The sequence below is a fragment of the Chiloscyllium plagiosum genome, unplaced genomic scaffold (genome assembly GCF_037043375.1).
Source record: "Chiloscyllium plagiosum isolate Xiang-an unplaced genomic scaffold, Cpla_swu_hap1 HiC_scaffold_18, whole genome shotgun sequence".
Lineage (NCBI taxonomy): Eukaryota > Metazoa > Chordata > Chondrichthyes > Orectolobiformes > Hemiscylliidae > Chiloscyllium > Chiloscyllium plagiosum.
The window spans coordinates 46,330,374-46,347,543 of NW_028270156.1; the positions used below are offsets into that span (position 1 = coordinate 46,330,374).

The window sequence follows — 17,170 nt, forward strand, 5'->3', positions numbered from 1 at the left end:
CCCTCCATTTTCTGTTTTGTGCAGAAGTTCAGGAAGTACAGACAGTGAAGAAAGTACAGATTCTGAAGATGAAGATGTGGATAAACGGAATAATTCATTTGTACCTGGGGCCTGTCCAGATGATAGAATGGAAGTGGACACAAATGATGGCAAGTAACAAACACTTGAATTATGGTTGATTTTTAAAAAGAACTGTGAGTTGTGAGCTTAAATATTTGATATTAGCTTTTCTGGCTTTATAAAATCACTTTTGTAAATCATAAAGGTTCTCACTTTTTACCATGGAGATGCTTTAATATACAATATTACCTCAGTGAATTTGAACTGTGTGAGGAACTTGTTGTGGAATAAAACTGTTTTTTTGTTTTTACTCATATGACCAGGTTTTATTAGTTGAGGGAACTGTTTTATTTTGCCAATATCTGTAGCAACCATTCCCTGGTGTACTAGTTATACATACTTTGGAACCTCTGGGATACTAGATAAATACTTTCACTTAATATCAACAATGAAGTTATTTCTATTCTCCCTGTGGGCCTTTCTGATTGTATAAATTTGTGTGAGCTGGAACATAGCTTTATTTCTGTTAAGTTCTCGATCTAGGAAACAACATAATGAAGAAATAATAAACATGGATTGGATTGACACCAGTGTCACTGAGGTGTTGGAACAAATTTGTTGCCATTGAACTGTTGAATAGTGACAATGAACAGAATAGCTTGAATGTTATATCACACTCTCTTCATTAGAAACATTCCAGGTCTGGTGCATAATCTGTACCATATTAGCAAATCTTGGATGATGATAGAGGTGGTGCAGTTGTTTTTAAAAAATCTTTAGTTCTATTTTGAGTCTTATGCCCTTTATTGGAAACACATAAATAAGGACAAGGTTTGACTCCATCATTCCCTGTAATCATAAACCTGCTAAATTACATGATAAGCAATTGACACTTAGGTACAATACTGGAAACTTTGTCTTTTCCTGTTAATAAAGAACTAAGTGAATTGACTGTTTGTGTCAACATGGCATTGTTAAGAGATCTCTGGCACAGTTACCTGTATTGTTTTGTTAGTGGTATATTGGAGACGAGCTTGAAGGGCAGTGGAGAAAGATAGAGAGATGTGTAGATGCAAGACTCCATAGTATTAAAGAATATTAGAAATAGGAGAGTTCTGATCTGAAATAGTTGTACTTGAGATGCTGGTGAATCCTGTATTAAATTCAAAGTCTAAACCTGTTAGATTGTTGGAGAGATCTGAAGAAACAATCTTGCGGGAAGCCCAAGAAATCTCAGTCCCGAAACAAGTCTGTTTAACACTACTTTGAAATTGTTGATCTTCCTATTTCTGTTAAGTATCTGGCTTGAGTTGCGAATGGTGCAAGTCCAACGAATGTAGTAGAAAATCGGAGCTAAGAAATTTGGTTTAGATTATAAACTAATTATTTGTTATATGAATTTTAAAAAATTGTGATCTGGTTACCTCAGTTGGCTAGTTTGAATTGCAGAGTGATGCCATCAACACTGGTTCAATTCCCGTACTGCCTGAGGTTACCATGAAGAACCCTCCTCAACCTCTTCCCTTGCCTGAGGCATAATGACCCTCCGGTTAAACCAACACTAGTCCTCTCTCTCTAATGAGAGAGCAGCCTGGTCCTCTGGTACTATGGTGACTTGACTTTAATATCTTTAACTAAGTAGTTGTTAATTCCAAAAACAGCTACCCAAAGGCTTTATTTATAAAGTCTTGGAAACATCTTTTTTTGTATGAATTCAAGTAATGATTGCCATGGATTGTTTAAAGCAAAAGATTGGTAAATGTTGAATTGATTTTACAGCCCCAGGATGGACTGCAAACTTTGAAGTGCCTATGGAAACAGCAAATATAACTACAGCAAATTCTAATGAAGCTACCTTGTGGAGTTCGGGTGACTCAGTGCCACAAGAAACTGGATGGGCTATGTTTTCTGATTTTTCATCTCCGTTAAGGTAATTAGTTCTGAATATCTAAAAATTCTGTAGTGAGTTGTATTAGTGCTTTGCTTCAATCTACTTTTGGAGGTCAGTTATAAGCATAAAATGTCAGGCCCTGAAATTCCTTCTGTAGTATTTTACAATTAAACTTCTTGCATGCTTGTATAATCTTCTGAAATTACTTTTGATTTTGTTTTTGTTCTTTTACCAATTCCTGCTCCTTTACTGTGTGCTGTAATATTTATTGAAAGAAATTCAACCTCATTTGCCAAGACTTTGTCTAACCTGCCTTGTACCATTGTGATAAACATGATTTGTGCTACATTTCTCTGCTGGTACTGTTAGAGAAAATTTCAGAAAGTTTCTTGAGAACGTTAAAATAAAAGAAAATTTATTTAAATTAACTACATGAAGATGCAGATGTTTGAAAGTACTTACAAACTCCAGTTACAATCCAAGACCAGTTGTAAAAGAATCTGTCCCTTAATTGATGTAACAATCCAGGTGTTGTCAGGAGACCATTTTGCACTGTTTCTCTTTGGAGGCAGGTTATGAAATGAAAATGATAGCAAAAGTGCAATCTCTTACCAGACTAGACCAGCAAAATTATGTTATAGTTTGACTTGAGACCAGTTCTATTTTTTGTTAAAAGAAGTCAGAATGTGAGACACCTAGGTCTTAAAAGAAAACAAAACCACAAGATTTGACAGGTTTGAACAAGGCAAACTTAGAACAGTCGTACAATTTACATTTTATTTGAACATCCAGAATTAATCTGAGATAGACCTCAGATTAATTGGGGGCGGCATGGTAGCTTAGCGGTTACCACTGCTGCCTCTCAGCATCAAAGACCCGGGTTCGATTCCAGCCTCGAATGACTGTCTTTGTGGAGTTTGCACATTCTCCCTGTGTCTGTGTACAGGTTAGGTGAACTGGCCATGCTAAATTGCCTATAGTATTCCGGGATGTGTAGGTTAGGGGTAAATGTAGGTAGTAGGGGAACGGATCTGGGTGGGTTACTATTCAGAGGGTCGGTGTGGACTTGCTGGACCAAATGGCCTGTTTCCACTCTCTACGGATTCTAAATATTAAACCTGGGTAACAGATAAATTGTGGTGTCAAACCCCACAGAACACATGTCAGATAACAGATGTAGTCATGAGAGATCTTTTGGATTTCTCAGCAAGATGTTGATGACACAGTGGGTCACTAAATCTCATTTAAACTTTACAAGGGCTTTCCAGTTCATTTCTCTTGAAGACCTGGCATTAGAACTGTCTCAAAGCCACAGTGGTGCAATGCCTCAATAACTGCTCACATACTGTAGTTTACACTTCTAATCAGTACTGTGATCCTGGATTTTGGAGACTACACTCCAACACTACTCAGCCTTAATTTCAGCTTGGCTCATTTCATTTTATAATATTTGTCGCACTGAAAAATATATGTTCTTTAAAGAGGTGTAAAGAGGCTTTAGTGATGCAATAAGTTTGATTACTGTCAAAAAAAACCTGATCTTGCAACAATATTTTTATGTTTGCATAGTGTTAATTTTCTTTAAAAGTAATCAGATTTTTAATCAAACGGTTAAATGTTATTTATTTCTGCTGGCTTAATTGTTTTATTGAGATTAAAATAATTTCCAAATTAACATCTGAAGGATAATTAATACTTTCCCCTTTTGAGAGTACCTAAAGTACCTCAAGAGGCTCCTTCACCTGGGCACAGCCTTGATTTTGCATCAGACTCCAACTAATATCACACAAGGAAAATCCATGCATATGGATTACTAGATCCTTGTTAACTTTTTTGTTCTTGATCAGCAGTAAATATTGTCACTACTGCTGTCCCCAAAGTTCTGCCATGATTTTTATTTCATGGGTGCATAACCAGGAAGTATTGTTTCTTCCAAGAACAGGAATAAACAAAAGCATTCCTCCTCCTCGCTCCAGGTTGGCAATGCTAGGGTTCTGAACCTCCATCTGCAATTTGTATATAGCTACAGCAAGTCTGAGTAGTGCTATTGGGAAATATCTCCGCATGCCCTGAGTTGCAAAACTGATGGTGTGGATTCAGCTTCTGTTGCATTCCTTTGCTGATCAAATCCTACTTTACTAGAGTATTTTGATTTTTATTTGCTGTTAGCGACATTCATGTCGGTGAGAAGTTAGAAATTGCATCCCTCCAAAAGAAAATTGCACCAAGAATTCTCAAGGACTGGGGCCAGGATGGATTCCTATACCATGCAGTCCAAATGTTGTCGAGCCCAATATACAAATACAGATTCATGTTTGTAATATCACAAGTTGTGTAAAGGTGTATGCAATGAGTAAATAGTGCACTATGATGCCTGTAAATTGAAATAAACTAAACATTTTTTGATTCAGCTCAAAGGATCCTTTGAGAAGTAGTTCCCCTGTTGAAATGGAAACCAGTGCAGATCCAGTGGATCCCCATCACAATAACCTAACACATCCTGAAGGTAATTCTTCTTGCAGGTGTTGAATTGCTAAGACTTTTAAAAATGTTCTAAAATTTAAGAGAAAAGTCTATGCGTAAAGTATCTGTAAACTGAAAAATGTGGTATTAGTAAGTAATCATAGAATGGTTGTGTTATAAAGGCATAATTGTTTTTGCAAATTTATCATAATTTATTTGCTTTCATACTCTGTTCCTATTCATAAAGCCTAGGACCCTGTAAGCTTTATTAACCACACAGTCAACCTGCCTCACTATCTTCAGTGATTTCAAGTCCCTCTGCTCCTGCACTCAAAATTATATCCTTTATTTTGTTGATTATTTGGAATTTGCTGATAAGGCCAACATTTGTTGCTAATCCTTACTTGCATTTGAAATTAATGGTTTGCTTGGCCATTTGAGAGGGATGTTAAGAATCAAAATATAGGGCCAGACCAGGAAAGTAGAGCAAATTTCCTTCCATAAAAGATATTACTGAACCAGACGAGTTTTTTCCAACTATCACTAGGCCTAGCTTTACATTCTATGTTATTATTAATTGAGTTTAAATTCTAGTTGTCATGGTTGTACTGGAACATGGCATTAGTCTGGAATTCTAAATTACTAGTCCATCAACAGTACCTGTACTTGCATGTTTTTCTAAATTGTTTTGTACATTGATCCACTGGAATAGCGCACTGGAAATCTGATTTCACTATTCTGAGTCATCATAAAAGGTAAATATTTTATAAAAGTACACAAAAGGAGTGTTATGGGCAGAGAGAACAACTGGGAAGGCTTACTGAAATGATCATTTTGGCTTGTCAGGATTCAGTCCTCCGTGATCTTCCTTCTCCGGTGCTGGGACTCACTTTCACAGATTGACTGGTTCTCACTTAGAAATTCTCTGATTTAATGGGCAAAAGCCATTGCCTTCAGCAACTGGTGAGAAATTAACTGGCTTTCTTCAGTCTTGAGCTTTGTTTTTATATGGAGAAAGTGAGGACTGCAGATGCTGGAGATCAGAGCTGAAAAATGTGTCGCTGGAAAAGCGCAGCAGGTTAGGCAGCATCAAAGGAGCAGGAGAATCGACGTTTCGGGCATAAGAAGGGCTTATGCCCGAAACGTCGATTCTCCTGCTCCTTTGCTGCCTGACCTGCTGTACTTTTCCAGCAACACGTTTTTCAGCTTTTTTAAATATGGCAGCACCTTGTGGAGGTTCGGTGGCTTCTGACCAAGCATTCACATCCCCAATGTGTTCACCTACTTAGAGAATCAAAATTTTTTGCCAGGGCAAAGGTTGTTGTCTTTGAGAATTGGTCACCACTGCACAGACAAATCAGCTGCTCCTTGCTGGTTGAATCTAATTTTATGCTCACTCCCTGGTTTCAGTGCATTTGCAACTAAGCCTCCTCTGCTTGAGCAAACAGCATTTAGTCTGTGTCAGTAACCTTTTAATAAATGCAGTAATCCTTTATATAAACCGTGATTTTTTTTAAAACAATCCTTTTCCCAATTAGCTTACAATTTAAAAAACATCCTCTTTACAACATCCTCTCTTCATCTTTCCAGCTGAAATAAATTAATTCACCCTCTTTAAAATTCATCTGCTTGTCTGCCCATCCCACATATGCCTTTTTGAAATTTAACATTGTCCTCCTCACAATTTGTGGTATTTCCAGATTTCTCATTTGCAAGTTTTGAAGTTGTACCTTGAACACCCAGGTCCAGATCCGTCATGTGTATCAGGAAAAGCAGTTGACCAAACACTCTCTTGAGAGATTTCCCCCCCACCATTTAGCTTCCTTCAGTTTGAAAAACGAATGTTCACCACCACTCATTTGCTGTCACTCCATCAACTCCAATTCCTGCCTTATTCCACGAGCTGTAACTTTACTAGCAAGCCTGCTTTATGGCGCATCATTTAAATTTATTTTGGAAGTCCACATATAGCAGATCAAATAATTAACTGTCATCCACTCTTTGTTACATCATAAAAAGACTCGTCAAATTAATTAAGCATTGTTTGCCCTAACTCAATTCATGCTGGATTTTCTCCATTTTCCATGTGACTTTCAATGTTGTCCCAAATATCATTTAAAAGCTCCTCTGTTATATTGTTGATGTTGTTCTAAGAATCAATCACTCCTTGGGGATTCATTACCGTTGTCTTAGCATATTTAAAGCAGTGAAATACATTATAAGTTATAAAACGAATACTACAGCAGAACAACTGCTTTCATTGGTGTAGTGTCTGCACACCCAGCCTGATTGGTAGGCAGAGTTCAATCCTTGGATGTAGGCAGCACCTGGAGTCTTTAAAGGTGAAGATTCCTAAAGGAAAATATATGCAAAGAACATTACCCACTACCAAGATTAAGTGAACTGCGCAATGATTGCTTATCTCTTGCAGTCCTAGTGGTTTATTAACTAGGAAATCAAGGCAGCCTATCCAATACTCCTCTTTATCAATTTCTATATCAATTGATCTAGCCTATTGTATTTACTGCAGTTTAGAAGAAATGACTTGATCAAAACAAACAAGACCCTGAGTCATCATGACAAAGTGGATTTGAAAAAGATGTTTCCTCCTGTTGAACACGTGGCTACAGGGATGGTGCAGGAGGGAGTGTTTCAGATACCTGGATAATTGGGACTCATTCTGGGGTAGATGGAACCTCTATAAACAGATGGTCTACAACTGAACCAGAAGGGTACCAATATAGTGGGCCAGAATTTGCTAATGCTCTTCGAGGGTTTAAACTAATTCAGCAGGGAGATGGGAACCTAAATTGTATTTCCTTTGGAATATTGGATAAATATGCCCCTGTACCTATAGAACAATGTTTCATTAGCCTCCACAATACTTGAAATTGTGACCTCTAGTTATTGACCCCTCAACTCGTGGAAACTGGAAATCCTCCCTATTAAAATTGTTAATAACTTTGAAGACCTCAACAAGGTCACCTCTAAATCTTCTCTGCTCCCAAGAGAATAAGCCCACTTTCTCTAATGTCTACTCATTTAAAGACCTTTTCAGGATAACATCCCTCTTTACTGTAGTTACTAACTCCTTAATATTGCAACACCACCTTTTTTACATTCTCCTGTCACCTGGAATGTTGAGTTGCCACCCTTGCTCCTCCCTCAACCACGTCTCTGTGCTGGCAACAGTATCTCAATTGTGTGTGTCATTCACATCCTTAATTCATCTGTTTTACCTAGCATTAAAGGAAGGCCATCTAGCCTTCCCATCTTTGAATCGCATCATGGCTGAACTCTGTCTTCCCCGTTCCTCTATCATCTTATGCTAAATCCCTATTGTACTAATGCTCTGTGTCCCGTCCCATTGCCAAACTTGTTTAAACTCCTTCCAACAGCACTTGCAAATCTATCTGAAAACATAATGATTCAATTTGATTTAGTTGCAGGCTGCCCCACGTGTACAGGTTCTACCTTGCCCAGAAATAGATTCCGTAATCCAGAAAATGTAAGATTCTCCCTCCTGCACCAAGCCATGCATCTGCCATATTCTGCTATTTCTGTATTCACTAGCACATGGCACCTGGAGTAATCCAGAGGTTACAACCTTGGAGGTCCTGCCTTTTAGTTGACTGCCTAGCTCCGTGAGTTCTTGATGCATGTGCCATCGTTCATTCTACCTATATTGTGTACAATGACCTCTGACTTATCACCCTCCCCTTTCACTTGTCATCCATCATTGTGAATCTATTATTTAAGGCCATTTTAGAAAGCCAAGTACATTATATTTGCATTACTCTTATCAGCCTTAAGTTAGGGAATTATCATAACTACCTAAACAAAAACTGAAAGAACTGTGGATGCTGGAAATCAGAAACAAAAACAAAAATTGCTGGAAAAGTTCAGCAGAACCGAGGAAGGGTCACTGGACCCAAAACGTTGACTCTGATTTATTTCCACAGATGCAGCCAGACCTGATGAATGTTTCCAGCAATTTCTGCTTTTGTATCTTCACTATCCCTCTGGCATAATTCCCTTTTTTATTTGTACTACATTGTAAAATAAAGTAGTGCCTCTACAGTCTCTTCCCTGACTACTTTTTATGCTTGCCTATAATCCCTCCGGATCAGGGCATTTATCTTAAATTTGATTAATCATGATTTTTTTTTGTTTTTAAGTGAAAGCAAATTTGATTATTTGGAGGAAGGAAATCTAAAACTCAATACAAATGTTAACATTTGCATTATTAGGCTGTTTTTTTTTAGTACATCTACTCTTCAGCATGTTCTTTCAGTAAAAGCTTGGCTAATCTGACAGCGTAGATACTGTTTAGAAAAAAAATAACGTGAAACCTTACAACGTTTTGCAATGTCTGAGATAAAAGTCAATAAAGTTTTTAAATATGATGTCTACCTAACTTGCTCAGTTGTGGAATTTGTTAACTGATTCTATCTTCAAATTGCAGATTTTGTTGCCACCTCTCAGCTTGTCTGTAAGGAGCAAACAGCAGTGTCAACTGCATTAAATGTAGAATGCGCCTTGTTTGGAGAAGAAGAAGAGGTGGTTACAGACCAAATAACAGAGACAGTTACAAATGGCTCTATGAAAGAAACAGTCAGCCTTACTGTAGATGCCAAAACTGAAACTGCAGTGTTTAAAAGGTAGGTTGACCAAATTCCATCAGAATATTGATAGTTCAATCTTTTTTTTTCTAGCTTTTTTAAACAATGTAGCTGAATTCCATTCCAGCATTATGGTTTGGGGTATTTTGTGATTTATTTGGATTCTCAGTGATGGTTGATGCACTTTATTGATAGTAATATTTGGGCTCAATGTTACTGGCATGACATAATGCCAATTAATTCTTTCCTAGTTTTATTTTGACTGAAAATGAGGGAGCAGTTAGATTATATGAGGAGAGTTTTAAAGATTTAAAGATTGTAATGTTCCAGAAACATGTGCCAAAATAGAATATTTCAATGCATAGTGTTTTTCAGTTCTTAAACACATGGTTTGTTTGTCTTTTCATTTTCTTGATGTCCTCATTCCTTCAGGTGTTCTAGTTTACAATTAAATAGATATTTCTAACTTCCATTTTCAACTGTTCCCAATAGAACGTAGAACCGTTCAGTGCAGGAACAGGCTCTTCGGCCCAGGATGTTTTGCTGAACAATGCCAAATTAAACTATACTCTTCTGCCTACATTGGTCCATCTGATCATCAATCCTATTTATGCATCTCCTAATTTTATAGATTTCTATCAAGTCTCCCTTGAGTCTCCACTGGTCCAGAGCAAACAATCTGGATTTTTCTATTCTTGGAGCTTGTTCCCTCTAAACCAGGTAGCATCCTAATAAACCTCTTCTGCACCCTCTCCAAAGCCTCCACATCCTTCCTATAATGTGGCAACGGGAATTGAACACATGCTCTAAGTGTGGCCTAACCAAATTCTTATAAAGCTGCAACATGAAACCCTGACTCTTGTATTCAGTTCTCCAACTAGTAAAGGCAAGCATGCCATACGCCACCTTTACCACCCTATCTACTTGTGTGGCCTCTTTCAGGGAGCTATTGACTTGAACACCAAGATCCCTCTGTACATTGCCATTAACTATCAATGAATTGGATTTCTGTGACAAAAATGTAGGCTTTCAATTCTTGTCTTGCTCTGGAGGGGCTGGTGTGGTGAGGTTTGGCATAACAGTAAGCATAAGTGTTTGAAAAATCTGAAATAATGTATCATTTAAATTAACAAATAATTGATGAGATGCCTAACAGCAAATCTGAGTTTTTTTTAACTATCTTGGTTAAGCAGAACTGTGAAATGGAAATGTGTTGCTGGAAAAGCGCAGCAGGTCAGGCAGCATCTAGGGAACAGGAGAATCGACGTTTCGGGCATTAGCCCTTCTTCAGGAATTCCTGAAGAAGGGCTAATGCCCGAAACGTCGATTCTCCTGTTCCCTAGATGCTGCCTGACCTGCTGCGCTTTTCCAGCAACACATTTCCATCTCTGATCTCCAGCATCTGCAGACCTCACTTTCTCCTCAGAACTGTGAAAGACAGGCTAGACCCCAAGTACAGATCACAAGGCAAGGGGATAGGGATGGGCACAAAGCTATGGAATTGTGATAACACTGATCTTGTGTTTACCTCTGTTAGCACATAGGAGAAAGTGAGGACTGCAGATGCTGGAGATCAGAGCTGAAAATGTGTTGCTGGAAAAGCGCAGCAGGTTAGGCGTCATCCAAGGAGCAGGAGAATCGATATTTCGGGCATGACCCGTTTTGGGATTCCTGAAGAAGGGCTCATGCCCGAAACGTCGATTCTCCTGCTCCTTGGATGCTGCCTGACTTGCTGCGTTTTTCCAGCAACACATTTTGAGCTCTGTTAGCACATACTCTGAATTCGCCCAAGGGCCGTTTATAGTGGTAATCAGAAGATTGTTGTCTTTCAACTTAAATTTTTCTGTTCTAGTCTGCTTTGGGTTTCTCAGGAAGAGGACAAGGGGAGTGGATAGATATGTATCTGGGTCTCCTCTTCCCACACAGACACTCTTACCACTGCCTCCCAAGCACACATTATATTTTATGACCACCTACACACTCGTCCTCTCTTGCTTGCTCTTTTCATCGCTTTTCATGTCCGCTTGAACTTTCACTGCCTCCCACACTCATGCTCTCCCTTTCACCAATTCTCCTCGCCTCCCCTTCCCTCTGTGTCTGTCTCTCTTGTTCTCTCTCACTTGTGCGCTCTCTTCCCATCTCACCAGGGAAACGACTTTGTCTATTTATCCTCTCCATGCCCCTCATGGTTTTATAATCTTCTGTAAGGTTACCCCTCAGCCTCCGACCCTCCAGGGAAAACAGCCTTAGCCTATTTAGCCTCTCCCTATAGCTCAGATCCTCCAACCCTGGCAACATCCTTGTAAATCTTTTCTGAACCCTTTCAAGTTTCACAACATCTTTCCGATAGGAAAGAGACCGGAATTGCACGCAATATTCCAACAGTAGCCTAACCAATGTCCTGTAAAGCCGCAACATGACCTCCCAATTTCTGTACTCCATACTCTGACCAATAAAGGAAAGCATACCAAACCTGCACTATCCTATCTACCTGTGACTTCACTTTCAAGGAGCTATGAACCTGCACTCCAAGGTCTCTTTGTTCAGCAACACTCCCTAGGACCTTACCAGTAAGTGTACAAGTCCTGTTAAGATGTGCTTTCCCAAAATGCTGGCAAAATTTGACAATATCTTAATGTAATCTGGCCCAACAAAAAGTTTTCATATTTTCATCTATGCTTTCCTAATATCTAAGCAACCTGCCACTGGAACTTTGTGAAAGACTCATAAAATTTCCTTACAATGATCAGATAATACAGGTACTATCACCTGATGGGTTACTCTGTATTCCTCATCAGCTGGTATTGGGATGGTCCCCATTTCCTCATTTAAGAGTTTGTCTTCACGATATTAGCATGCGGGTATTTTTTTCTGATTCTACCTCTGAGTAGGCAGTATGGTATAACTTCAATTTCAAATCAATTTGTGGTATTTGTTACAGAGGATGGGCTAAGTGTTATCAGCCTCATTCTCTTTGCCCCCATCCTTTTGAGTTAATTCTTAAAAATTTGAATTTGTTGACTACATTTTCCAAATCATCTCCCTGATCTTAGAATTAGATCTGGTCACAACACAGTCCAGGATGTTCCTGTCGTAACTTTAGTTTCTCTTAGTTCCATTGGTTGTTCCACCATCCTTAATGAACAGGTCAAGTCAATTCCCAGAATAGTCATTTTGTTTCATTACATTCCGACTGCAGCCTCTCCAATTATGAAATGACTGGATTTGAGGTTAGATTTTTTAATCCTATTTAGTATTGTTCACTTTATAAAGAGCTGATTTTACAATTTCATATAATTGACCTGAATATTTTATAAGAGGAATAGTTTGAAGTTTATCATTTGAAATTTTCTCCTGCGTATGATTTCTGAAGCTAATGCTTTTGAAGCAAATATTGATAGCTCCGAATCATTGCTCTGATGTATAAGAAGGTGTCCCTTACCCACATGACTGCATACTTTGGTAGCTTTTGAATATCGTTGGTATTTAATTGAATAAACTTAAAATGTATGTTTCATACATTCTTCACAAAATAAACTGAAGTTGGATCTTTCTATGATGTTGTATAATGTTTGAATATCTGTCACTTATTAATCTTTCTGTATTTATGATCCAGTTATAGTTTAGAATCTTAATTTGTGAAATAAAACTACGGCAAAATGACTACTTAAACTTTTTGCTGTTATTTGTGGGCGGCACGGTGGCTCAGTGGTTAGCACTGCTGCCTCACAGCACCAGAGACCCGGGTTCAATTCCCGCCTCAGGCGTCAGACTGTGTGGAGTTTGCACGTTCTCCCCGTGTCTGCGTGGGTTTCCTCCGGGTGCTCCGGTTTCCTCCCACAGTCCAAAGATGTGCAGGTCAGGTGAATTGGCCATACTAAATTGCCCGTAGTGTTAGGTAAGGGGTAAATGTAGGGGCATGGGTGGGTTGCGCTTCGGCGGGTCGGTGTGGACTTGTTGGGCCGAAGAGCCTGTTTCCACACTGTAATGTAATCTAAAATCTATTTACTCCAATTAATAGTGTTTTGAAATATTTAGGTAGTGATTTCTTATGCTATAACAGACCTTTTAATGGAACAATATTCAATAGAATTTGATTGTGAAACTTTCAAAAATTATAAACTAGAACATATTAGTTCAGTTGAGTGTTTCACAATTTAAGCTTCCTTTCTCTTTCTTTCGTGCTTGTGGCTTCAGAGTGTTGAAATCCTATTGGTATGTATTATAATATTGTGTGTGCGATTAAACAGCCGTATGTGATTTTAGATTTCTGTTCTTCATATTTTGGCATGATTTTGAGACAGTATTCAAACTATTACATTAAAGTTTAAAGAGCCTGCAAGCTGATTGTCATAAATTCATGCTTTTTGTCTGTTTGCATGTGAAGGTTTTCATATCCTGCATGACTGGAAAGTGAATTCCATAACACCTCTGTGAAAGGGCACATTATATTGTTTGAAAAACTTGGACAGATATTTGACCAAGTTGCTTTTTATCTGTTTAGTGAGGAAGTTAAGTTGTCTACCTCTGAAGATCTTTCTTCAAAATATGTGTTACCAGAAAACTTGGAAACTCCAAAACTGACTTCACCATCACAGCCTGGGTATGTGCATTTCGCATAATGATGATTTCAACTGTGTTCTGTATTCTTTCAGATTTAACCTGTAATGTACTGCTTTGATTATACAAGTTGCAATATTTATAAATGGAATGTACATGGAGATTTGAATTTCAGATTGTTTGCTACTCATCTTTGTTACTATTATAATGTCAGTTTTGATTTAAAGCTGTTATTGAAGTCTTATTTCACATGATAAGCATGAGATTTCAATTAATTCAGCTGCAGGAATTATGAAAAGAATTTCCATCCTGGTCTAATAAAATTCCTCTTCAGTGACATGGGTGCAATAGTTTCAATACTGTTGACTGCACACAGGTTGTGTTTTATATGCAAACAGCACTTCATTGAGTGGCGTGGGTGCTGTTGTTTAAATCCAGAGTTTTTCTGATCTGACCAGTTACAAGAGACATAACTACAGCAGCAAAGACTAAACATTAGATTTGTAGAAGTCACTGATTATACTATACCATGAATTGTATCATTTTACTTTTTGCTCCATTATTTGTTTTTGGAATGATTGTTTTAATTCTAGCTCTTATATGGTTCTAGCACCTAGTATGTATAAAGGTAAGCTCAGATAAAGTATACAAATATATCAGTTGGTAACTGTGATGATGCTATGATGTTAACAAAGTTATTTTGTCCTTGGGTTTTTTTTAATCAAGAGAGATTGTAAAGGCAGAGGTGCTGAAATATCTGGGCAAGAGCTTAGTTTAACAATGGCAGGTTCCAAGCTTCAGCAGATGGTTCCTGGCTGTCTTTCTCTCTGAAATCTCTTTGGAAGTTGTTTTCTTCTGCTTGTAAGAACCTGAGTTTGAATTTACTTTTCACCGATGGGTGTGTTTATGGGATATTGCAGGAATTGGAACAGCTCATTAGTTAAGTTGCTATATCGAGTTGGTTGGGTTTTCAAATAGTTAAATTATTCTAAATTCTGTTTTCAGTTCATGTTTCAATTGTAGTTTTAAAATTTCTGTTTTGCTTAAAGCCGAATGGTTTGACCAGCTGCATCACTCAGAAGAGATTAGGGTCTGGGCTACTTTCTTAAAATATTTTGAGGTCGTCTGGCCTGGTCCATAACAGTAACTAAAAGGAGTTATGAATTGTAATCTATCTTTAACACAAAATGTTTATCAATAGCTTGAAGCCTTCTGAAGGGAATATGAAATATCAAGCAAAAGATACCTTGAATGGGCCTGTTGATAATGTGACATCAATGGAAGAAGTCAAGTAAGTTTTCGTTGCAGCCTATGCATTATATCATTCTGTGTTGTATAGTGCCTAACTATAGCACATAGTATTTTCCCAGTGGTTTGATAGCATGTTTTGTATTGAAATATGCTGTGGCACGTTTTATATAGATTATATAAATGTGTAAATGTCTGCTGCGGCATTATTTAACTTTCATTCTTTGGTGACTACTTTGAATACTTGTGTTATGCAACAACAGTTATGTACAGATAATACTGAAACCTAAACCATTTGGAGCATGATATTGCTGCCTTTGAGAAAATTGTTAAGATCCCTATAGAGACAAATAGCTTTGAATTCCCAGGTAAATGAATCACATGACAAGATTTGAATGTTTTTAAAACTTTACTGTAACAAACAAGCTAACATCAGTAATGTCCTGAGGTATTGTTTGTAAAAACTTGTATAGTTTGTAAAATTCTGCAATCCTCCAATAATGTACCTAAGGGAGATTGAAAGATTATGGCCAGTGTTTCTCATTCTCCCCCCCCCCCACTCCAGTCATGCCTCCACCTCCCTGTTTTTAGATAATTGACCCCGTCCTCCTTTCACTTCTACCTTTTTGTAGTTTATATGCCTGCGAAGTACTTTTGGTTTGCCTTTTTATGTTATCTGTTCATCTCTTTTCATATTCTCGTTTTGTTTCTCTTATTTGCATTTCTAATTTTCTCTCTGAGCCAAATATAGCCTGATTCTAAGTTGCAGTATTAATCTGACATTTGTCATAGTTGCCAGTTTTGTACTTCACCTTAAATTGCAACCATAGGAGATCCAAATGGCGGCGGTCTGAGTGGTCTACTGTGCTGGGCTCTGTGCCATACCCCCGGCAAGGTGGACCTTTAATGCCCTCATCAACCACCCCAAGGAGAAAGAAATACTAATATAAACTTACAGAATATCTGGAGCTGCTAAAATTGTGATGTGACAGCTTTAAGACCAGAATGAAAACAAATAAAGAAAAGGGGCCTAAAGGAGTACAGCAGGCAGAGCACTTCCCTCCTGCATCGGGGGTGCCTATAGCCATTGCGCAAACTGCCGGGGCAGCCCCTTTGGATTTAATGGGGCAACAGCAGTTACTCTCGGAGTTTGCCAAATTACAAGAAAATTTTGAAGCCGGGGTAGATCCACTATCTGCCATGCTGAAAAAGCATGAACAGGAGTTTCCGAAGAGTTGGAAATTGGACCGAAGAGTAGAGGCAGTGGAGGAAAGGACAGCGACATCAGAGACCGTGGCGGCGGTCTCGGGAGGAAGGATTGAACGCTGGAAGACCAGGTTCAGGTTCTTCAGGAGCAAGTGGACAACCTAGAAAATAAAAATAGAAGAAAAAACTTATGGCTCGTGGGTCTTCTGAAACACGAGGATGGCGAAGACCTCGTTGGTTTCTCTTAAATATCTAATTGTTGCAGTTGCTAAATTAATGAGTCTTGGGGTGTGCTGCATGATCAAAGGGGATTTTAATCGCTTAATAATTTCCGAGGGTGCCATAGGGTCCAGCAGGCATGCCCGCACAATCTAAGCAGTTGGTGGACTTGTGTGAGAAGTTGGGATTAGTGGATGTGTGGAGGCACCTCCACCCGAATGGAAGAGACTTTACTTTCTACTCCAACCCACACAAGTGCCATACGCAAATTGACATTTTTTTTATGCCATTGGATTGTTTGGACAGAACATTGATGTGCAAAATTAGGAGTATAGCTGCCTCGGACCATGCGCCAGTGTATTTAGATGTTAAAATCAAGGGTGGTGGAATGGATGCATGGCACTGGCGCATGGACCCATTTCTGTTAAGGGAGAGCAAATTCGTTAAGTACATCACAAGAGCTCAGGGCCTTCTGGGATGTCACCTAAGGTATGGCCAGTGATCTGGCAATACTTTGAGACGCCGCGAAGGCATATTTACGAAGCCTGATTATTTCATATTCAGCGACTAGAAGGCAGAGGGAAGAGCAACAATGGATGCTGGAGACCCAGCTGCAGATAGCTGAGGAAGTATATTATAATAGGCCTTCGTTGGTCAGGCTACTGCAGGTCACAGCCCTCCGGGTGGCTCTTGATTCATTGCACACACAGGTAGCAAAAAAAAGATCTCCTTCACGAAACAAAGACTGTTTGAATTTGGAGATAAGCCAGGTAGATATCTGGCATCTGTGGCTAGAAAGAAAAATGCTTCCCAATCTATTATGTCTGTTAGAGAGAAGGCTGACACTGCTACCTGTGAGTTGAAGAAGATCAATGTTAGATTTAGAGAATACTTCGCAGAG

At 38.6% G+C, this 17,170-nt stretch overlaps 1 protein-coding gene across 10 annotated transcripts in view; it reads left to right on the plus strand.

Moving 5' to 3' along the window:
• ppp6r3 (protein phosphatase 6, regulatory subunit 3) overlaps window positions 1-17,170 on the plus strand; it is a 135,103-nt gene that overhangs the window by 107,578 nt on the left and 10,355 nt on the right. For 7 of the 10 annotated variants that reach the window (XM_087996582.1, XM_087996584.1, XM_087996585.1 and 4 more), the window contains 7 exons: window positions 25-149; window positions 1,840-1,990; window positions 4,363-4,457; window positions 8,880-9,075; window positions 13,234-13,251; window positions 13,541-13,639; window positions 14,798-14,887. In XM_087996582.1, the coding sequence (XP_087852708.1) occupies window positions 25-149; window positions 1,840-1,990; window positions 4,363-4,457; window positions 8,880-9,075; window positions 13,234-13,251; window positions 13,541-13,639; window positions 14,798-14,887 (774 nt within the window). The remainder of the gene's footprint in view (window positions 1-24; window positions 150-1,839; window positions 1,991-4,362; window positions 4,458-8,879; window positions 9,076-13,233; window positions 13,252-13,540; window positions 13,640-14,797; window positions 14,888-17,170) is intronic. The other 3 variants (XM_087996586.1, XM_087996583.1, XM_087996587.1) reach the window with 1 other exon arrangement.